Raw genomic sequence first — 22,631 nt, forward strand, 5'->3', positions numbered from 1 at the left:
TTCCCCTGGGCCAGGTGGGTGGGTGGGGTGGGGCACGTGGGGTGGGGATCTGACTGGCCCCCCACTGCCTTGGGGTCGCGAAAACAACAGCAGGGGACAGAGCACTTAGCTGGGGTTCTTGGGGCCACTTCTGGCCCCGCCACCACCAGCCAGGTGACCTTGCTTCTCCCACACTGGGTGCCCATGCCCATAAAACATGGGTGCCTGTTGGGACCACGTGCTGATGAAGCCCCCTGCTGACATTCCTGCTGTCTCAAACTCCTGGCCTGGGGAGTCCTGTCTGGGGGTTCGCTGCTCCCCTCGCTGTGACTGCCGGAGATGGGAGGGGCCCACACTCACCCCGTCAACACGTGTTGTGGGTGGGGGGCTACTACACTCACTGGCTTGGGGTTGAGATTGAGCAGGGGGGTGAGAACTTGGGTCTTCTTCTGAGTGTTAGAGAGGCCGCTGGGGGCAAGCAGGGGAGGGACGAGGTCTGACTCTGGGTTTGAAGGACCTTTGGCTGCTCGGGGGCGCAGGGCTGCAGCAGGCAGTGGGGGTATGAGGCACCTGGGGGGCTGGGGCTGGTGTCACCGAGAGGCGAGGGGACCTGAAGGGGGCCCATGGGACTGAGAGCAGTGGCGGGGGGGGTGGTTGGCCACAGTTTGGAGGCGAGATCAGTGAGGTTTGCCGATGGGAGGTGGAGGGTGAGCAAGACCCCTGACCTGCTGCCCAGCAGCGGCCTGGCTGGAGGCAGGCCTTCCGCAAATACTTGTCAGGTGAATAGGAAAAAAAGACACGTTTTGGGATATGGTCCCTTCAATCAAAACATCCAACCAACTTTTCTTTTTCCTTTTAAAAGAGCGTACTGTAATCACGGAGTACGTGCTGTAAACCTGAAATGGCCTCTGGCCCGTAGGCTCTTTCGTTCGATACAATGGCCGGAGCCAGACACTTTCAGAAACATGTTGCTCTCACACAGGCTCAAGATGAGATATTTAAAACCAAAATGTTCTTCGACTCTGGGCTTCACATCACCCAACACTGTGCGCTCAGAGGCCGCTGGCGTCTGGGCGGTTGGCCGTGTGCGGCTGCGCCGGCCACAGTGACCAGCGGGTGGGGACTCATCCAGGGAGGGGGTGGAAGTTTAGGTGGAAAATGGGCGGGCAGTGTGCCAGACGTTTGGCTTTCGCTTAAAAAATTAATTTTCTGGATTTTTCATTCAAAAATTCCCACAAAGTTCACAGTGTTTTAGGGGCTACTGAGGAGAAAATTAACTTCTTATAAAGACCAAAAACCTAGAATTCTAAAGTTGTGGTCAGGCGACTTTGGCCGGCCACCATTTCAGTATTCCCACGTTACTGTGTAAGCCCCACGCACTGTGGGCTCAGGTGCTGCAGTTACAGAACAGACGGCAGGGGGTGCGGGTGGACACCCCCTCTCGTGCTTGGGGGGTCCCCCACCCCATACAAGGTTCGCCTTGCCCACCCCGGGGGGGAAAGACGTCTCTCAATGCCAGAGACTGGTGAAAAGGAAAGGGGTTATTTAAAGAGTTACACAAACTTAAGAGTAATAACTTAGTGTCTTCACCGAGATCTCAGAGTCCTTTAGAGTACCCACAAACGCACAGTCCTTCCTTCCCCCTCTGCCCAGTCTGGGTACTGTCTCTCAGAAAAAGAAATCGAAGGCCGTGGTTCTTCTCAACCCAAGCTGCATGGTCCCCAAAAGATGCCGCGTGGCTGCAGCCCCTGGGTTTAAATCCCAGCGCCGGTTTCTGTGTGGCACCATTCCTGACTCCGCCCACAATTGGCCACAGCTGCCAGCACTCCCGTGTCCTTTCAGCTTCACGGGGCTGCCGCAGTAAGTCCGGGCAGGTGTGGCCCTGTGGCGTGGAGCCAATCATCTCCAAGTTCTTACGCAGGCGCTGTAACCAGGGGGCGCTGCCTCCCAGTTGCTTGGTGGGTTGAAGTCACTCCCATCCCCCTGGCTGAACGCAGGGCCACAGCTGTTTAACATATCCATGAAACCAGTTAAAGGTCATAGATGTGTTAAATGACCGTTCTACAGGTTATCTGCAAAGCTGTTGCTGTGCAAAACAGCTCTCAGTGGCCCTGCTTCATGTGTCCCATCCCCCCAGCTCATACTGGTAGGGGTGAGGACCTCCTATATATATTTTTTTCTAGTATTTCCTGGACACTGAGTTCTGGACCCCATACAAATCCCTCTTGGGGGCCCCTGCTTGGCTGCACCCTGTTACACTAATTACCTGCTTAGGGCAGAATGGCTTTAGAAACGAAATGAGGCCGCCTGAGTGTGAATGTGTGGCTGTGTGTGTCTTTCAAACATCTGTGGCAGTGTTTTTTTTAAGATCATCATCCTAAATTTTTTTGGATGCATCTAATTAAAAAATTTTTAATTAGATGCCTTAAATTTAAAGAAAGATTTAAAATATTTAAACAAGTTAGAGATACATTTTTCTGAAAGCTTGGAGCCTTCTGAAAGTCCTTTTTTGGTTTTGTGAGTTTTGTTATTTGTTTGGATTTTTTTTTCCTCCTTGTTTACATCTCTTGTTGTGCCAAAGGATTTGAGATGGTGTATCGAAACAATAACAATAAAATGGTACAGGATTGATGAGAAAACAGAAGACAATGAAAAAACGGAAATTAGAGCAGCTTAAGGGGAGGGCCCAGAACATCGACACATAGGGCTCAGTGGGTTCTGTGAATTGGAAATGGAGTTTGAGCTTCCCAGGGGCCAAAGGCAAAAGGGAGATGCGTTTGACGAATGGCTCTGAGTGTTGACGGAGGACATGGGCCAGCCCCTCTGATGGGTCCGTCCCTGCAGCAGGTCCGTCCCATCCTGCTGTGAGCACCTGAAGGACCAGCTGTGCGTCCTGGTCATTTCTGTACAGGGGAAGCTCGGTGAGGACTTTCCTATTTGAGCAATAACAATGAATATTCGTTTAGGGTTTCTCAGCATGTGAAACGTGCCCATTTCTGTCATTCATTTTGCATGTCTCTCTCCCCCTCTCTGCCTTCTTTTGGATTGATTGAAGTTTCTTTTTTTTTCCCCTCCACTGGTTTGGAAATTCTATATTCTTTTTCAATTTGTTTAGTGGTTACTCATAAATTTTTAATAAGCATATCCGACTCAAGTCAGAATAAAATTCAGCAACATCTCCATTCTTCCCGAAGTTCTCTGGCACACACCCACCCCGGCCCTTCTTGCCACCATCTGGCGTCTCATTTCCGACTCATTTTTAAGCCTGCCCTCGCGTCTTCGGTTTCGCCATCATCATTACCGTTTGCGTCCTGGTCTGCACTGGCCATTTGCTCGGTGGGTGTTTGCTGAGCGCTTCTCTGTGGCCAGCCTGAATCTGGGCCCCAGGGATGCGGCTGTGAGCAGGCAGCAGACAGCCCATGGCAAACAGCTGTCACGTGTGCGCCGGTCAGAATAAGGGGACAGGGAGGAGCCTCTGTGGAGGTGGCCCCTGAGCAGAGATCTGAATGGAGGGAGCTGGTGTGTGTAGGTCTAGGGAGGCCACATAAGCAGGGGCAGCAGCTGGGCCCACAGTGTGGGTGGCACACTTGAGGACCAGCAAGGAGGCAGGTGGCTGGAGTCCCACAGTGGCCTGAGTGGGGAGATGAGAAGCAGAGCCTAGATGAGGGGTGGGGACCAGGTTGGGTGGCTTCGAGTAGGAGGTGGTCCTTGAGGGGGCCTCGGCACTGGGGCTTTGTTGGGACAGGTGAGGGGCCTTCCAACTCAAAGGGGCAGGCTCAGCAGGGGTATGAGGCTGGAGCTTCGACTGGCCGGCCCACCCGATCGTATTGCAGTCATGCGTCTGTTCAATGTGCCCCGAGCTTGGACCTCGCTCTGGATGCTGAGCGTGCAGCAGGCAGCACAGCGAGCAAGACTCCTGCCTTAGGAGCACAGAAGCAAGAAAGCGCCGTGGCGTGATGGAGACAGGGAGAAGTGGGGGTCTGTGGCCAGGTCAGACCCTCACCTGCCCCGCAGGTGTGAGATGCAGGGCCGGTGGCTCGCCAGCCCCAGGCCTCAGGTTCCTCATCCGTACACCAAATGTGATGTCTCTTCCCAGGCTGGCGGGTACGTGGGCGAGGGATGATGTGTTAAGAACACAGGTGCCCCGAGGCCTTGCTGGGTTTCCCCCAGGAGCCTGCCTCCCCGCCAGGAAGTGCTCCGGGCCCGGCTGTGGGACCATCACAGAAAGTCATTGACTGGTGGAAAAATGACCAGCTGGTCATTCAAGAGCTGGGGAAGCAAGATTTTCTTGCTGGTAGGCTTGTTCTATTTTTTTTCAAACATGGGGAGATGTGTTTGAATATGAAATAAGCCAGTATGAGTTTTTAAAAATGTCATTTTCATGCTGGACTTCTTTCCAAAACAGGAATAGTCAACAAGCCAGAAAATCCTGGCCCGCTCAGAACGGAAATAGTCTGTCCTCACGTGCCCACAAACTCCTGAAGTGTCTGAAAGATTCTACCATGGCCCTGTCCCCACCCCTCCCCCGCCTGCCTCCTGCACCTGGACTCCTCACGGACTTGGCGGAAGCTCAGGGTCTTTCGAGCTGCCCTCGTCTTCCTGTTACCATTCCCACAGACGAGCTGCCCCTTCTGTGGGATGCCCCCCGCCCCACCTGGTGTCCCACTTAACCCTCATAGCCTGCCCTTCTCAGACATCAGGTGTATGAGAATCCCCCGGCAGGGTCGGGGGTGGGGTTGTTCTGTGCATGTGGACATCCCAGTTCAGCAGGTCTGGGTGGGTGACCCCCAGGTGATGCACCCGGGGTGGACCTGCCTGGCCTGGGGTGGTAGCCATCTGCCTCCCGTGGGTAAGTGACCACGTGAAATATGGCTGGTGTTCCTGAGACCCCAACTTTTGTGTTTTATTATATGGTATTTAATTTGAAATTAAATAGCCTCAGACGTTACTGACGCCGGCTGAGACAGTGCAGCCAGACAACCCCTTGCTGCCGCTGCCGATGAGGAAACCGGCTCCGAGAGGTGCAGAGCTTGTCGAAGATGCCCCGCAAACAAAAAGTGGAACCAGGATTCTAACCAAGGTCTATGCTCTTTTGAATTTTTAAATTAACTCTTCATTACCTAGGGCGGCCATTGATGTGGGAACTTCCCCTGCGTCTCCAGAGACCCAGCCCTTTCTGTCAGCCAATACCTCCTTCCCAAGGCAGTTTCGAAAGGCATGGTCAGGAGTAACGCTTTATACGGTCAGGGCCGACTAAAGAAAGCCATGTTCAAGTTGCTGATGGGATGTGAGAACTTCCCTCTGTGGGAGCCACGGCTCCCTGCAGAGTCTCGTATCCAAGCCCCCACGGGGGCTTCACAGCGGCCGCGACCCCCTGGGGGTGGCACCGGACAGTGTAAAGGCACTGTCGGTGGCTTGCAGATGAGGAGGCCGAGACCCAGCATGGCGGCGTTTCTCCCCTGAGCTCCCCCGGGGCCTGGCTCTCCGTCCCCACCTCCCCAGAGAGGCCTTCCCTGACCACTTGGGATCCATTGGCTCCCCACCCGATGCCCCTTGTCCCCCTTCCCTGGCTTTGTTTTCTCGTGTCTGTTATCCCCTGGGGACCTGGTGCCACATTTTTGTTGTGGACACCCCCCCGAAAGGCCCACTCGTCGAGAGCAGGGGTCTTGTCCACCCCGAGCACCGATGGCACTGTCAGCACCACGGACAGCGCTCGCACGGCAGGCGCCCTGCATTTGCTTATTAACAGTACATCAAATTCCTGAAGTGAGAGAGGGTCCCGGGGCAGGATGCAGCCTTCGGAGCAAGCAGATGCCCTCCCAGGCCCCACCCCCCGGCGACGTGTCTGCCGGGAAGCCTTGTCTCCCGCTTGTGCCTGGGGGTGCCCTCGGCAGCGTGGGGGTGGCCCTCCCTCTTGGTGGGGCTGCCGGGAGGATGAGTGGGTGACTGCAGTGGGACCTGGTTTCAGCCTGTGGTCTGCACAGACCCCTCGGGTTTGGGTCCAGCCTCTATGCATGCCAGCCACCTGGCCTTGAGTGCGGTAGGTCCTCTCTCTGAGCCTCGGTTTTCCCATCTGTAAAAGGGGGCTGATGTGGGGGGTGGCCAGTGAGGCAGGGGTGATCTGGGCTCAGCGCACGGCCCAGCGTGGGGTAACCTCACGCTAAATGCGGCTGCCACGCGATGTGGTTGCCTTGTGCAGCGTCTCAGTGCCACGGAGCACGTGCTCCGTGGGCGGCAGCGGTAACTACTCATCATCCCAGGAGGCCTTCTCTTTTTTAAAACCAGATATCGAAAAGTTGGGGTTTAGTCCTTTGAAATTTGTTCGGAAGAAAAGCGGATTTTTGAAAAGTGTATAGGTTTGTTTCTCTGATTTCTCTTCAAAAGAAGGATTTCACACCTTTCTGAGTGCGCACGATGCAAATGAAGTTCTGAGAGCTCGGGAGGAGCTAATTCGGGGCTGGTTTGACAGCCGAGACAGTGAAGGGAGGCTGGGAGCTGACAGGCGGGGCTTGCTTGGTAGCGTCCCAACCTCTCAAAATAGTCACATTCCAGACTAACATTTGTCACGTCCGCGCTCGGGAGAAGTTTTCTGTTTGCTGATCCAACTATGTTCTCGCCCCCCTCAACACTCCTCATTGATCCCCCTCGGTGTCCAGAACTCTGCGAGGCGGTCGGACCCCTCCCCGTGGGACCCCAGCCGTCCCTCCCAGGCCTAGCTCTGTTCGCTTCCTCATCTGCCAAATTCGCTGGGTTCCCCGCCCCTGCGCCTCGGCTTTCCTGGGGTCCTCTTCCTGTCTCATTGTTCTGGGGAGCTGCTCTTAACCCCAGCACCTGTTTCCTCGATCCCTCCCTGTCACCGTTCGAGGTCAGGGGAAGGAAAACCCACCGCTCTTCCCGGTTCCGAGGGCCTGGGAGCTTGTACGGGTCCCCAGGGCAGCTGCTGGAGAAGGGGCGGGGTGGGGCCTCTGTCTGCAGGCTGCAGCCTGCACCCTGCACCGTGCGTGAGCCCTGGCCCCCAAACGCCTGGAACAGAGAGGTGATGAGATGATTTTACTTTAGTGTATCTTAACACCCAAAACATTTATTTAGCTTACTTAAAAACACTTAGTTTTATTAGGAAACCTCCTTTAAGACACGGATCGTCAGCGTTATTTGTTTTCAAATACTTATTTTAGTTGCTATTGCAAAGAACATCGCTTTGGGCCAGTTTTGCCCCATTGGATGGGTTGTCTGCAGCTGGAAGGTGCCCAGGAGGTGTGAGCTGTCTGCTGGGTAATGGAGGGCCTCCCGCCCAGGGCCTCGGACCCCACCTGAAGTCCTGAAGTCGAGAACTCTCCGGTGAGGTGGGGGCAGGGGCAGCCTCCTTGCCTGAAGCCTCTCAGGACTTTTTGATAAGAGGGGGTGAGGGGCCAAGACCCAAATGGCCGCTCAGTCCCCTGCTACAAACCTCTCTAAACCTCGATGGCTTGTAAAACTCTGGGACTGTTTGCTTCCAATTTTAGCATATTTGGTCCTCAGGGTTGTAAGATTCTAAACACAGTATTTCTAGGCCCCCAAGACCTGCAGTTCTACTGGCTCACAATTCTAGTGTCTGCAATTCAGGATCCCGGTCTCTCCTGCATTTCTTTTAAAATGTAAATTGTGGTTAAATACACACAACATTTACCAGGTTGACCTTTTTCTGGGTGTACAGTTTGGTGGCCTCAGGGGCATTCACATGTGGCGCAGTTGTCACCAGCACCCATGTGCAGAGCTCTCTCTGTCTTGCCAGACTGAAGCTTTGCATCTAGACACTAACTAAGGGGTCAGACACTAACGCCTTGTTCCCCGCCCCCCTGGCGTCCCCAGGGGTCTCCACAGGTGCCACTGCTCTCCTGTAGGCGCCTCGTGTAGGTGGGGCCAGGCAGCACTGGTCCCCTTGTGACCGGCGTCTTTCAAAGAGCACGACGTCCTCAGGGTCCACCCGTGCAGCAGCAGGTGTAGGAGTGTCCTTCCTTTCCACAATCATATTCCATGGTGCAGACCGGTCACATTGTGTTTATCCACCGCCTGTCAGAGGGCGCTTGTGGATACATCCTCGTTTTGGCTGTTTCAGATACCACTGCTATGCACGTGAGTGTCCAAATGCTGTGTGAGACCTGCTTTCAGTCCTTGGGGACAAATACCCAGAAGTAGAGAATCCAGACCCTACGCTGGTGCTGCTCTCAGTTTCCTGAGGGCGCTCCATGCTGTCCCGGGCAGCGGCTGCTGGACTCACGCGCCCACCGGCAGCGTCCGGGGCTCCCGAGTCTCAACGCCGGTTGCTTCCTGTTTTGGGGTGTAGCCGTCCCGACAGGTGTGAGCTGGTCTCTTACTGTGTTTTGAGTTCCATTTCCCTAACAGTTAGCGATGTCATGCATCTTTTCATGTGCTGGTTGGGCATTTCTGTATTTTCTTTGGAGAAGTGTCTGTTCAGGTCCTTTGTCTGTTTTCATATTGGGTTGTTTCTTTTTGCTGTTGTTGAGTTGCAGTGTTTTTGTCTATTCTGGATACGAACCTCTTATCAGAATATGATTTGCAAATATTTCTTCCCATTCTGTGGGCTGCCTCCTCACTCCGCTGTCGGTGTCCTTTGCTGTACAGAAGTTTTAAATTTTGATGTATTTTTTTTCTTTTGTGGCTTCTGCTTTTGGGGTCATACCCAAGACATCATTGCCAAATTCAACGTCTTGAAGCTTTTCCCTATGTTTTTTTCTTTTAATAGTTTATAGTTTTAGCTCTTACCTTGAGGTCTTTGTTCCTTCTTGAGCTAATTTTTGCACATGGCATAACGGAATATCCAGCATGTGGACATTCTGTTTTCTCAGCACCGTCCCTTGAAAAGACCGTCCTTTCCCCACCGACTGGTCCGGGCACCTTCGTGGACACTCCTTTGACCGTGTACGTGAATGTGTGTTTCTGGACTGTCTCTCCCATTCCATTGACCTTTACGTCCGTCTTCATACCAGACGTGTAAAGAACACACCACACTGTTCTAGTCACATTTTTGAAGTCAGGAGGTGTGAGTGCTCCGACTTTGTTTTTCTTTTTCAAGGTTACTTTGGCTATGCGGGGGTCCCTTGAGGTTCGCTCTGAACTTGGAGATGGGTTTTCTCTTTCTAAAAGAAGCGTCACGGGGTTTTGGTGGGGATTCGTCGTGTCGAATCTGTAGATGGCTTTGGGCAGACTGATGTCTTCACAGCGCAAAGTCCTCCAGTTCATGGACGTGGGATGTCTTTCTGTTCACCGGTGTCTTCGTTGGTCTTTGAGCAAATGTTTTGTAGTTTTCAATGGACAAATCTGTCATCTCCTTGGTTAAGTTTATTCCTAAGTATTTTGTCCTTTTTGCTGCTAGTGGAAGTCAGATTGTCTTCTTAATGTCCTTGTTGGATTGTTTCTTTGTCCTGTACAGAAATGTGACGGGTCATTCTGTGCATTGTTTTTGTATTCTGCACTTTTGCTGAATTTGTTTAACTTGTACTAACATCTGTGTTGCTTTTTAAAAATGACCTTTAAAGGCTTGTTTACAGAGGCCACAAGATCTTCTCTGAAATGTTGTTTAAAATAAAGCCACCGAGGGCTCCTGGTAACAGTGGGGATCGAAGGACTCAAGTCCATAATAACCTTCTTTTTCTTTTGCTGTCTCATTTTTGAGGAGTGTTCAGTGCAAAAGCTCTGGCCCTTCGGATGTGTCTGTAGGGTGTGATGGGAGAAATCGGGGCTGCGCTGTCGATGGGTCTGGGCTTGGGTTCCCAGCCCTCCGCTTGCCAACCCTGCGGTCACTTAACTGCACTGGGCCCCAGTTTCTTCGTCTGCCCGAACAGTGCCCCTGTGGTGGAACTGTGTGAAGGGTAGAACCAGGGCACGGGGGAGCCCATCTCGGACTCTCAGCACGGACACCTGTGGCGTCGTCAATGGCTGCCTGCCCCGCCCAGGGAGGAGCTGCCTCACCTGCCCTTGAACCTGGCTGTCAGAGGAATCCCAGCGCTTAGAGCCCCGCTCCCCCCATCTCAGAGGAGTACAGTTAGGGTTAGGCTTTCTGCCGGTTCTGTCTTCCTGTTGGTCTGCACTGGGGCCCAGTTGGATCTGGTCCTAGGTCCTGAGCCAAAGGCCAGACAAGTGAGAGGCTGTCTGTCCCCAGACAGAGTCAGGACGTGGGCGAGCAGTGCCCGGCCTCCCGAAGCCTTCCTTTCGTTCAGTTAAAATTCTGTCTGCGCCGTGGACTACCTGTGCGTAGTGAGCCCCGAGGTGCTGCCTGGCGCGTGGTGCTGCCTGGCGAGCGGTGCTGCCTGGCGCGTGCGGTGCAGCCGGCGGGCCCTCCCCGAGTCCCCGTCCCCATTCTCAGTGCCTCTCCTGCAGTTGCTGCTCTTGTTGCCACGGTGTCTCCTAACAACAGTCTTAGTTTGCTGTTCTTTGATTTTTCAATTTTACGTCTTACTTGTTAATTGCTTACAGTGAAAAGTGAAGATTCAGAGATTTAGCCTCTCCACCCATATACACACGTCCTTTCTCCTGTCTTGTTTTTTTTTAAATATTTTCTTTGGTGAAAGGTTTTGTTTATTTATTTTTAGAGAGAGGTGAAGGGAGGGAGGAAGAGAGGGAGAGAAACATTGATCGGTTGCCTTTCTCATGCCCCCAACAGGGGACCTGGCCCACAACTCAGGCCTCCAATCGGGGACCCCTTGGTTTTGCAGGCTGGGGCCCAGTCCACGGAGCCCCACCCCCCAGGGCTCCTGCCCTTTTTATTGTGCACCCGTCACAGGTTTTCCTTAAAGAGTCACTGTGCCAAGTTGTTGTCCCTAAGCAGTCCGTTGTTCTGTGTGCTTTTTTTTTCTCTGTACCCAGCATGGTCCACCCTTGTCTCCTGCAGGTTTCAAGGCCCCTCAGCAGCCAAGTGCCCTGTGCTGGGCCACCAGCTAGCTCGTTTTTCTCGTGCATCCTGAGCCTCTGCCCCTTGCCCGGGTCTGGGCTGGTTGACGTCAGGCCTGTGTGCGGTTGTGATCCTGGGACCTCCCTTCACCATCGTCTCCCTTTGCCTCTCTTGTGTCTCGGAGCCCCCGGTTCGGGCACCCCAGGCTCCGTTTACTTGGTTTTACTCCCTCATTGTGCTGGAAGACACCCTCCAGTAGCTTTCTGAGAAAGAATTCACTAGAGATAAGTGATTGGCAGAGTTGCAGGCCAGAAAACGGCTCCACTCGTCCTCGCTCCCAATTGGCAGTTTGTCTAGGTGTGCACTCCTGGGCCGCACGCAAGTCGCCCTCCCTCCAGAGTTGGAAGACGTTTCTGTGTTTTCTCTCTGTTCCCAGTGTTGCTACTAAAAACCCCACGGCTGTTTGGATGCCTCGTCGTTTGTGTATGATCTTTCTTTGTTCGTTGTTCACTCCTCACGGTTCTGGGCACTCAAGTCCCCCGGAGTGTGGGGAGCACCTTCCCCCGCCGGATGGGAGAAGAGGGTGCAGTGCCTCTCGGAGGAGGTGGCGTTTGGGTCGCCAGACACAGGGTGCGTGGAGTTGGAGTTGACTCGGGCAGAAGGGCAGGAAGGGGGTCCCAGGTGGACGGGACAGCATCTGCCAGTGTCAGGAGACCTTAAGCAGCCAGGAGAGGTGGGTGCCCCACCCCGAGTGGGGGGTGAGAGGTGAGATCAGAGCGCCAACAGTGCCTGGCCTGCAGGGGGCGCCACAGCCCGGAGGTCTATGCACGTTCCCTCCTGCTTCTCCAGCTTGGCTCCCTGGTATCCCGGCTTGTGTGTTCTGCCAGGCTGTGACTTCCGAGGGGTTCCTGCGGGGTCTTTCTGGCTGCAGGCGGCATTATTTCGGGGAGGACGAAGAGAAAACTTTCCGCCGTCCCAGCCCGAAGTCACTTGTGCTCTGCAGTAGCCTTTAAAGAGGGTTAGGACAGAGTGTTCCTGTTTCTAAAACATTTCCCAGGAAAAACAAATGCTTGAAAGTTAAACATTTTGGCTACTAGATGGAACAGAAGAAAAATTGCATGCACCTTCTAAATACGGGCAGCCACATGAATCCAGAATCTGTGAATCCAGAATCTGTGAGTCCCACAGGGCCGGTGGGCTGGGGGGGGCTGAGTGGTGGGGCTGAGCACCCTCTGTTGGCGGGGGCGTGGGGGGGGGGAGGGCGGTGTCTGCCACTGCAGGCTGGGTCTGTCGTCTGGATGCCCAGCTCTGAGCAGGTGACCTAGACCCCAGGAGCTGCTGTGCGACCCCAGACAGGTGACCTTCTGATGTCTCTTGTGTGACCTCCATCTTCCCAGCCAGCACTCCGGGGGTGGAGTACAGCCTCTCTCTCGTGACAGCCCGGGGGCAGTGGCAGTGGCTAAGGTCCATGCCTGTCATTTTTTTCCCCATGCTAATGCTTTGGCATCTGGGGCCTTGTGGATGCTGGAGGGACTGGACCGACTGCCTTCCCTGGGTAGGCCCGTACTAGAGATGGTGACGGACTGCCCTCTGAGCGCCTCACCTTCCCGAAGCAAGCCAACCAGTTCAGAGTGCTGCCCACCCCCTGGGGCTCTCACCCTCGGGCTACCATTGCCGCCCCCACCCCACTCGAGTCACCCTAGTACCAGGGTGCAGGCGACTAGGGACAGGCCCTGCGCTCTGCCCCCAGCCTGCCAACATGACTCAAACCAGCCATCCCCAACCTGCTTGCCTGGACCGCCCCTACACAGGCTCCGGCCCACGTTTTCCTGCCAGCCCCTCTGTCTCCAGGCTGGAGGGGCTTCCCAGGCCGCCTTCCTGCCTCCTGGTTCCAGGGACCCAGGGGTGCAAACGTCCTCCCTGTGCCTGTCATTCCCCTTCTGCAGTACATGTACCATGCAGTGCCTCCCGCAGATGTCTTCTCCTAGTGCAGTCGTTGGAGCCCCATGAAGAGCCCTCCACATCCTGGTTTCCAGGTGGGGCCGCGAGGCTCAGAAGCGAGGCTTTCTCTCCCAGACACAGGAGGAGGTGGAGGTGGGAGCCGGGCTCCGGCTCCGGGCTCCAGCCTCCAGCTCCGGGCTCCGGCTCCTGGCTCCGTGTGCACACTCCTGGCCACTCTCGCACGGCCTCTCCTCCATGGGGCAGGGTGAGCGGCCCTTCTTCCCATGGGTGTCCAGAAGCATCAGGTGCAAATCACTTACCACGACGCCCAGCCCAGGCTCCTGCCCTGGGCGGAGCAGCGAAAGCAGGTTCTGCAGGCCCCGCCCCGGCCCCGAGTTCCCGTCACCTGGCCCAGGCCATCGGCGGCCCTGGCCTCAGGTCTCGCCCTCCTGTTCAGGCTACACACAGAACCCTCTCTCTGCTGGCCTCCCTGACCCATGTCCCTCTGTGTAGGACTCCATCTGGGCATTTGTGCGCCCGACCAGCTCCAAGACCCAACAGGTGGCTGGGGCAGAGACGTGGTGCTGGCGCTGTCCCCGTGTGACTCTAGACCTCGTGCCACCCAGGAAGTCTGCTGCTGGGAGCCTCCCAGAGGCTGGCGAGCGTTGAACCGGAGCCGTCAGAGACACACTCAAAAGGCAGTCAGGGCTCCTTACGTCGTCCCTTTATGCCCCCCGCTCGGTGGGGCTCTGTGCGGTGGCCGTCGGCGGAAGGAGCCGTAAGTGGGCATTTTCCTGACTGTCACCGTGTTTAGAGAACGCTGCCACTCGACCGGGCATGGTGCGTGCTCGGCAGTGGCACAGATTGTCGAGACGCTGCTGCCTGTCTCGTTGAATGTAGCAGATGAGGCAGTTTGGAGGCAGCGCTCCCTGTCAAGTGGGGGGGAGGTGCTGGTGATGAAGAACCCCAACCTCTCGGGGGGAGGCTAGTCTGGGAAGCACGGACAGCAGAGGTTCCCGTGCGTGTCCCTCTTTGCACCCTGCCTGCCACACACACTTTCCGCTGTGTGGGGTCTCCGTGGGCGTGTGCTCGGCATTGGGTGTGCACACGGGTGGGAAGCTGTGGTCATCCCCTAGGGCTTTGTGGCTACTACCTCATTAGCACCGAGGAGCTCACAGCTAGCAGATGCTCCGCTCTCAAATAATTGGGCTGAGAAGAGAGGTCGGTTGCAGTTTGGGAAGATGGCCTGAACATTATCACACAGAACACAAATGCATAGCAGTGCCCCGCCCCCGCCCCGGTGCCAAATGGCAGGGGCGAGGGTGGGCTGGCTGCCTCTGAGGTCCGGGGTTGGGAGAGCAGCATCCTGTCCCGCCACCCAGCAGGGCCCACCTGGCCCAGCACTAACCTTTCCCTCAGGTTGCTGCACCAGCCTTCCCGGATGTCCTCAAACCTTTTCCAGTCCCTAGCTCATTGGCTGCTGCTCAGCACTCCCGTGGCGAGAGGCCAGGGTTCAAGTCCCTGCTCTCCACTGTCTTGCTGTGTGACCTCAGCAAGCCCCCTCCCCTCTGTGAGCTCCAGGTTCCTCTGTCCAGTGAGTGGTGTTGACTGGAACTTCCGTGTGTTGCTTGGTACTGACCTCATGATGGTGTCTTGGTTATTAGTGTGTCCCAGCCGGTGCCTCACCCAGGGTCTGAGCAGGGGGCTGCTCCGTCACAGTGTGTGGTCAGCTGACCAGGGTGGGTGCTGGCGGGGGTGGGGGGCTCTACAACAGGCGGGGCTTCAGGGAGGGAGGCAGGTTGCTGGCTTGGTGGGATTTGGGGCAGGCTGACTGGACCTGTGCCTCTGTTGGGCTGATGAGGGAGGTGGGTGAGAAGAGGTGCTTGGACCTGTCCACACGGTCCCTCCCCACATCCCACCAAGCCAGCACAGCTGCCCAGACCCCGGAGCTGCCGCCTGCAGTGTCAGGCTTTGGGGGGCTCTTCAGACAGGCTGTCTTCCTTCTGGTCTCTCCACATCGCGCCCGTCCTTGGTCCACGGAGCGACACCGCCTCCTCTCTTTCCACACCGACCTGGAGGACACCCCTCTCCCGGGGCCCAGGTGCTCCCAGCCTGTCGGGAGGACAGCAGCACAGCAGCAAGGAGGCGTGGAGGGGACAGCGGTCTCCCCTGTGTGCAGCCTTCTGGTGGAGGAACTTGTGTTCATCTCACTTTTCACCCACGCAGCCCCGGCACATCTGCCAGTCACTGAGGTCCCCAACACTGCCCGCGCTCACCACCCAGACACTGAGGAGAGCCGAAGCTGAGCAAGGGGCCCGGGGTGATGAGTCATTGGCCGCTTACCCACATTTGGGCTGTAGAATGATGGGAGCCCCTAAAGACCCATGCGGCCCATGGCCGTAAGGGCAGAGGCCACAGCCCTGCCCTGTGACGGTCAGGCCACCCCTGAGCCTGGGCTCTGGCTCCTCCATCCCCACCTGCCAGAGAGCAGGCCCGGCTGGGAAGGTTCAGAAATGGGCAGTCAGGGTCACGGACGAGGGAGGCAGGTCTGAAAAGCGCCCTGCTGGGGCGGATGGAGGGAAGGGGGGCATCCAGGGAAACGGAGGACGGTTGGCGTGAAGGAGGCAGAGCTGTCTGGACTGATGGACGAATAAACGCACCTCTCTCTCCCCCCGTCCATCCACCCATGATCCATACATCTCGGCCCATCAGTTTCTCCGTCCATTCGGATTTCTCCCACCCATCCATCACCCCCCCTCCCCATCTCATGTCTGGGAGCAACAAGGCTCAGAGAAGTGGCCTGAGGTCACCCAAATCAAACCACAGAGGGTAAAGGACGTCCCATAATCTTTGTGGCCTGGCCTCCTCAAACTCATGGTGAAGTGGCCACTGGTGGGCAGATGGACGGGGGTGGGTGGAGAGATGGGCAGGGGGGGTGATGGATGGGTGGGAGAAATCCGAATGGACGGAGAAACTGATGGGCCGAGATGTATGGATCATGGGTGGACGGACGGGGGGAGAGAGAGGTGCGTTTATTCCTCCATCAGTCCAGACAGCTCTGCCTCCTTCACGCCAACCGTCCTCCGTTTGTTTCCCTGGATGCCCCCCTTCCCTCCATCCGCCCCAGCAGGGCGCTTTTCAGACCTGCCTCCCTCGTCCGTGACCCTGACTGCCCATTTCTGAACCTTCCCAGCCGGGCCTGCTCTCTGGCAGGTGGGGATGGAGGAGCCAGAGCCCAGGCTCAGGGGTGGCCTGACCGTCACAGGGCAGGGCTGTGGCCTCTGCCCTTACGGCCATGGGCCGCATGGGTCTTTAGGGGCTCCCATCATTCTACAGCCCAAATGTGGGTAAGCGGCCAATGACTCATCACCCCGGGCCCCTTGCTCAGCTTCGGCTCTCCTCAGTGTCTGGGTGGTGAGCGCGGGCACCGGGGTGATGAGTCATTGGCCGCTTACCCACATTTGGGCTGTAGAATGATGGGAGCCCCTAAAGACCCATGCGGCCCATGGCCGTAAGGGCAGAGGCCACAGCCCTGCCCTGTGACGGTCAGGCCACCCCTGAGCCTGGGCTCTGGCTCCTCCATCCCCACCTGCCAGAGAGCAGGCCCGGCTGGGAAGGTTCAGAAATGGGCAGTCAGGGTCATGGACGAGGGAGCCAGGTCTGAAAAGCGCCCTGCTGGGGCGGATGGAGGGAAGGGGGGCATCCAGGGAAACAAACGGAGGACGGTTGGCGTGAAGGAGGCAGAGCTGTCTGGACTGATGGAGGAATAAACGCACCTCTCTCTCCCCCCGTCCGTCCACCCATGATCCATACATCTCGGCCCATCAGTTTCTCCGTCCATTCGGATTTCTCCCACCCATCCATCACCGCCCCCGCCCATCTCTCCACCCACCCCCGTCCATCTGCCCACCAGTGGCCACTTCACCATGAGTTTGAGGAGGCCAGGCCACAAAGATTATGGGACGTCCTTTACCCTCTGTGGTTTGATTTGGGTGACCTCAGGCCACTTCTCTGAGCCTTGTTGCTCCCAGACATGAAATGGGGACAGTAATCCTTAGGGGGGTCTGTGAAAGTGATACCCAGCTAGCGAGTTGCCAGGTCCAAGGGGACGTCTAGACGGACATGTTTGTGGCTGGACCTCCGGCTCAGAAAGGGGTCCCCAACAGGCTAGTCGCCTGCCTCCAAGCCGTGCGGCATCCTCCTTTCTGGGAGAGACCAGACGGTACTGGGGGTGTCCTGTGAGTGTACTGTGGCCCCTGCCCCCCACCTGGCTCTATGTGCAGAAGCCTGGCTTGCCCCCACCCACTCCGCCCTGGTGGGGGAGGACCTCGGTCACCGTCCTCTGCCGAGGTGAGAGGAGCAGAGACAGCTGGCAGCTTCCTGCTGCCTCTCTGGTCCCTGGTAGACAGGAGCTACGGAAATAATGACATTGTTCAGTTGGAGTAATTTGCTAATTTGCTTAAGTAACGTCCCCAGTCCGGGACGTGCCATAAATGCGATAGTGCAGCCCCGGCACCCCTGGGCAGGGGCGGCGCTCCGAGTGGGGTGGGTGGGTGCCGGGGAGTGGAAACGATCGGGGCCTGTAGGCAGTCGGTGGCGTGGCCAGGGGTTCCGTGAGGGGTGCCCCCGGCTCTGGCCTGCTGGCCTTCCAATCCTAACTGCTCACCCACGTGTGTGGGGTCAACCGGGCTGGCACCCAGCGTGGCCCTGCCGCTCACCTGCTGTGGGACCGGGCAGGTGCCTGGCCATGGGGCCTCTGTCCCCAGCTGCAGAGGCAGAGATAACGAGCCTGCCTGGGAGGTCCCTTGGGCGCTGGAGGCCTGTGCCCGGGTGGCTGGCCCACCAGTGACCTCTCCCCCGCCACTCAGGCCCAGGCACACCTCCTCCCTCCCTGATGGCAGTGTGCGCATCGCCACCAATGGGTCCTCCACACTGGGTCACCCTGGTGTGCTGGGGACAGGGGTGGCTGAAGCTGACAGGTCTGCTCCTGGGCCACTGGAACTGCCCTGCTCGGGGAAGAGCTGACTGCTCAGCAGCCCTGGCCCCGTGCCAGGGGCAAGGCGGGAGGCGGGGAGGTGGAAGGGGCCGGAAGCGACCCCCATCACCTGCCTGGAGGCCCCAAGGGCAGCAGCCACCTCGTCTCTAGGGGCCGCAGCACCTGCAGGGAGGGGGACGCCTTGCATTTGCGGGGTGGGCCGGGTGTGAGTGCTGGGCCGGGTGGGGCCTGGGGCTCACTGCCATCTGGGGGAGACACCGACCCTCAGCACGTGGATGGGCCAGGATCATCAGAGTTCAGAGTTGACTGATTATCAGAAAATAGAATGACATTTGATTGGGAATCTCTTGATTTTTTATGCTGGCAACGAATTCAAATGTAAAAGAACTAACAGGTTTTGCCCCACAAAATGTGCCTGTGGGCAGGCCCCCAGCGGCGCGGTGTGTCTGTGCCGCCCTGCAGGCAGCCTGCCCTACGAGTACAAGATCGTCATCGCCGGCAACCACGAGCTGACCTTCGACCAGGAGTTCATGGCCGACCTCATCAAGCAGGACTTTTACTACTTCCCGTCCGTGTCGAAGCTGAAGCCGGAGAACTACGAGAACGTGCAGTCACTGCTGACCAACTGCATCTACCTGCAGGACTCGGAGGTGACCGTGCGGGGCTTCCGGATCTACGGCTCCCCGTGGTGAGTGCGTCTGCGCCGTCCAGGCCTCTCGGAGGTGTGAGACCACGCCGGGAGCTGAGGCTGAGTGTGCAGGGGGCGGGGCCGGGGTCTCAGTCACAGCTGCACAGGTGTCCTCGTTGTCTGCTGAGGACACAGGCTGACCAGGCCTCATCCCTGAGCTCACCTGGCTGGTGGGGATCAAGGTGAGAATGACGGTCAGTGTGTCCATAGGAGCCCAGGTGAAGGTGATAATGATGGTGGTGGTGACTGTGGTGGTGGTGGTGGCGATGGTGGTGATGGTGGGGTGGTAATGGTGGTGGCGGTGGTGGTGCTGGTGGTGGTGCTGGTGGTGGTGATGGTGGGGTGGTGATGGTGGTGGTGCTGGTGGTGGTGCTGGTGGTGGTGATGGTGGGGTGGTGCTGGTGGTGGTGCTAGTGGTGGTGATGGTGGTGGTGATGGTGGTGGTGATGGTGGTGGTGATGGTGGTGGCGGCAAACCATTCCTGAGCATTAGCACGAGCCAGGCCCTGGGCTAAGGCCTCCATAGCACTGTCCATAGGGGCGATTTGGGAGGACACGGGCACATTGAGGACCTGGCCCTGTGCCGCTGAGGCTTCCCTGTGGAGTGGGGGTCAGGGCGCGGCGGGGGGGGGGGGTGTGCCAGGCCATCCCGCCTTTCCTGAGCCCTGGGAGGCTCCTACTGTTCCCTGGAGTCCTCACCATGTACAGGGTCTCTGTGAACCCTCCCTGCAGCCTGGGAGGTCCCAGAAGAGGACCGGGGGGCACTCCGGGGTGTGGGGAGCTCCGTGCCAAGGGGAGGAAGTGCCCGAGTCTGCCTGGCAGGCCAGCAGAGCCGGGGCCTGGGGGTGGAGTCCAGGAGCCCGGAGTGCACTCTAGGAGCATGAGTGTTCTAGAACGACCTGGAGGAGCACCGAGCCTGTGGGGAGGTCTGAGGTTTGAGGTGCAAGGCAGGAAGTGGGCAAGTGGGGTCAGAGGGTCTGGAGGGTCGGATGCGGGGCCTCAGGTCCAAGACCAGGGAGTCTGGCCTGGATTTCTGGCCCGGCAGTTTTCAGTAACCAGCCTCTCTGACCCCCATCCGGAAAGTTACACTCTGGTGGTTAACAGTGGATTTGGAACCAAACTTTCTTGGCTCAGGTCTTGGCCTCACCTGTTAGTGGCTGTGTGACTCCGGGCAAGTCACTTAAGCTGTGTCTCAGTTTCCTCCCCCGCAGAGTGGAAGTGACAGCGCCCTTCTCCAGGGGGCAGTTGCAGAGGCGTCAGCGGCCGACTCCGAGTCGGTGAGAGCTGTGGGGAAACAGCCATGGGAGCTGGGGTGACACAGGGCCAGGGAGGGTGTGACAGACTGAGGGAGGGCTCAGTGAACCACAGCTTCAGTGAACCACTGTGTCATCAGCTTGTGGGACCCGTCACGTCACGCCCGAGGCCTGTAGGGGACACTGTGCTTGTGGGTGCAGGGCGGACTCAGTCGAGTGCTCGGGCCCAGACACACCTGGGGCATCCCCACCGCCCTGCCTCCCCTCCGTGTCTGACCTTTGCAAGCCTAAGTCCCGCATGGCTGCAAGGGGCCGCTGCGCAGCGGGGTCCTCTCTGGGGTGGCCTCAGGCGAAGCCACACGGCGGAAGGGCATTGACCAGCCCTCTGAGGACATTCATGGCCGGAGAACCTCCTGGCCCATCTGCTGCTTCTGCCTGGTGCGTGGGAGCTGCCCGTCACCCCCAGGTTGGAGGCCAGACACCCCCAGCCCTGGCTTTGGTTCCCTGCAGGCCAGGCCAGCAAGGAAGCCTCGTTGGGCCTGTGTGTCTCTGCTGTCACTGTCCCAGGTGCTGTGACTTTCCAGGGCTCAGGGGAGCCATTTCTGGTCCCCTCAGGTGCAGACTGGGCACGGAGCCTCTGCGAGAGCAGCTTAGAGGAAGGGGGCGGGAACCAACCGCAAAAGAGGAAGAACCCAGCTGTGACAGAAGCCTCGGTGTTAAAGAAAATTCCGTGTACATGCCGCATTCATGTATGGGTCTTGGATGCATTTTTTGTTCTCGTTTAACTGAAAGCGGTCTTGATTTTTTACAAAAAAAGGAGGGAGGGAGGGAGGACGTTGGCACGCAGCTCATCCATCTGGTCTAATTACTTCTGGTATTTTGGAAGGAGAGAGCTAAACCTGCTGAGGCATTAAAACTTGGGGAAGTGGCCGCCGGGCCGTTGCTGGGCGTCGTGGGCCCGGTTCTCAGCTTGGCTGCCTCCCGGGCGGGGCCGTGCCGTCCCGTCCAGCAGTGGCCAGATGCTTACAGGTGACCACGGTGAGGCCATCTCTGCCTGGTTGTCTCCCACCCCCTCGCCGTGCTCCTCCCTGGCTTCAAGGCCGCCACCCCTTCCAGGGAGCCCGCCTGGTGAGCCCAGCGTGGCCTGGCAGCCCCTGCCTCCTGCCTGGCTCTGCGTGAGGAAGGGCAGGTCTGGGACTCAGCTCCACGCACCTGGCCCAGAATCCTTTGCTTTTTCTCTTAAGAAAATCTTTTTCATCTTTTAGAACACATTTAGTTTCCAGTTTCTCTCCACTGATTCTCTGAGGGGTCTGGGTGGTGTAACTTTGGATTATATACTCCCCGTCAGCAAGCGTCTGGAGAGGCCTATGCAGCCCAGTTGGGGACATAGCCCAGTCTAGGGGTAGCAGTATGGGGGTGCCCCTTGTAGAGATCTGTGTATGCTCCAATCTGTGGGTGCACAGCAGGGACCCCTTTAGTCTAGGAGTAGCAGTATGGGGGTGCCCCTTGTAGAGATCTGTGTATGCTCCAATCTGTGGGTGCACAGCAGGGGCCGCTTTACGTCTGCCCCTTGGCCTAGGGCCTTCTCCACCACGTGGGCTCACTGGCTGGGGGAACCGGCCCTGGTCAGAGGTCGGGGCATTGCCCTCTGCTTGATGAGGGTGTCCTGCCTCCCCAGGGCCAGTGGGCAGCCTTTCCAGCCCACTCTCCCCCCCAAGGCCCTCCTGGGGCCCAGCTTTATGGGGGCGGTCGCACCAGCTCCCACTGGCCCCCACCACGGGGGCCCTGCCCATGTTGCCTCGTGGCTGTTAGGACGCGCAGTCCCTGAGGTCGGCGGTCCCCGTGCACCTGAAGCCATGTATGTCTAATTCTATCTCCATGTCTTTAATTTTTAAAGCATTTGTTGAGTTCAGAGAGAGAGTGATCTGTTGTTTCACTCATTGATGCGTCCTTGGTTGATTCTGGTATGTGTCCTGACCGGGGTTTGAACCTGCAGCCTCAGCGTATCGGGACCATGCTCTAACCTGGCTACCCAGCCAGGGCCTTATCTTGCATTTCTAGAAGCTTTTAGCTCAAGGCCGTGGCCTTCCCGTGTGTTCAGGCAGGAGAGGCCAAGACTTGCCCTCCCCTTCCGTACCCGAGAGACCCTGCATTTGGCTGGGAGCTGCCACGCAGTTGTCCCATTTAATCTGCCCAGCGACAGGGCAAGGGAGGACGCTTTTAAGTCCCCTTCCACGGAGGAGCGAATTGAGGCTGGGGTGGGCGAAGTGACCGGCCTGGTATCTCTGCCCTGGACAGAGGCGGCACCAGGTTCCAACAGTGGACACACTGGGCTCCCAGAACCGTCCAGTGGCAGCCTGCTGAGCCGCTGCTTCCTGCCTGTCCTGCCTGTCCCCGTCCTTCCCCCCACCTCCAGCCTTGGCCCCCTGGCGGCCTGTTGGGCTGTGGAACCCAAACAGGCCTGGCTTTCGGGGTCCTGGCTGCCTGGCTCTGGTTGTCCATGCAAGAGCCCACGCTCTCTCTGACCCCGGGTCCTGCACCTGTAAAATTGGACTTGGATTCTCTGTCCCAGGGCTGTGCAGGGGACAGATGAGGGGGCCACACAGAGCCACTGGTCTGGGCCCTGCAGAAGCTTTGCTGGAATTCCTGCCCCTCCCTGTCTTGAGCCCAAATCAAGCCAGGAAGGCTGTGCCCATTCCAGGGGAGCTGGGAAGCCTGCCTTGAGGATGGACCGAGGACACCCCTGGCCAGTGCTGCTGGCCCGGGTCAGGGCCGGAGGGACCCAGCAGTGTCTGCCGCTGGCGGTTCCTTTGCTGTTCACGTCCCTTCGCCTCCCTGCACCAGAGCCTTACGGACGCCAGCCTCGGAGGACAGGCTGTGCAGACTG

At 57.7% G+C, this 22,631-nt stretch overlaps 1 protein-coding gene across 1 annotated transcript in view; it reads left to right on the top strand.

Annotated features, from left to right (window-relative positions):
- Positions 1–22,631, top strand: part of MPPED1 (metallophosphoesterase domain containing 1) — a 49,122-nt gene that overhangs the window by 13,693 nt on the left and 12,798 nt on the right. The window contains exon 3 of the mRNA XM_037028498.1: positions 18,267–18,492. Coding sequence (XP_036884393.1) covers positions 18,267–18,492 — 226 coding nt within the window. The remainder of the gene's footprint in view (positions 1–18,266; positions 18,493–22,631) is intronic.

The sequence above is a fragment of the Sturnira hondurensis genome, unplaced genomic scaffold (genome assembly GCF_014824575.4).
Source record: "Sturnira hondurensis isolate 20B ecotype Veracruz unplaced genomic scaffold, ASM1482457v3 Scaffold0019978, whole genome shotgun sequence".
NCBI lineage: Eukaryota > Metazoa > Chordata > Mammalia > Chiroptera > Phyllostomidae > Sturnira > Sturnira hondurensis.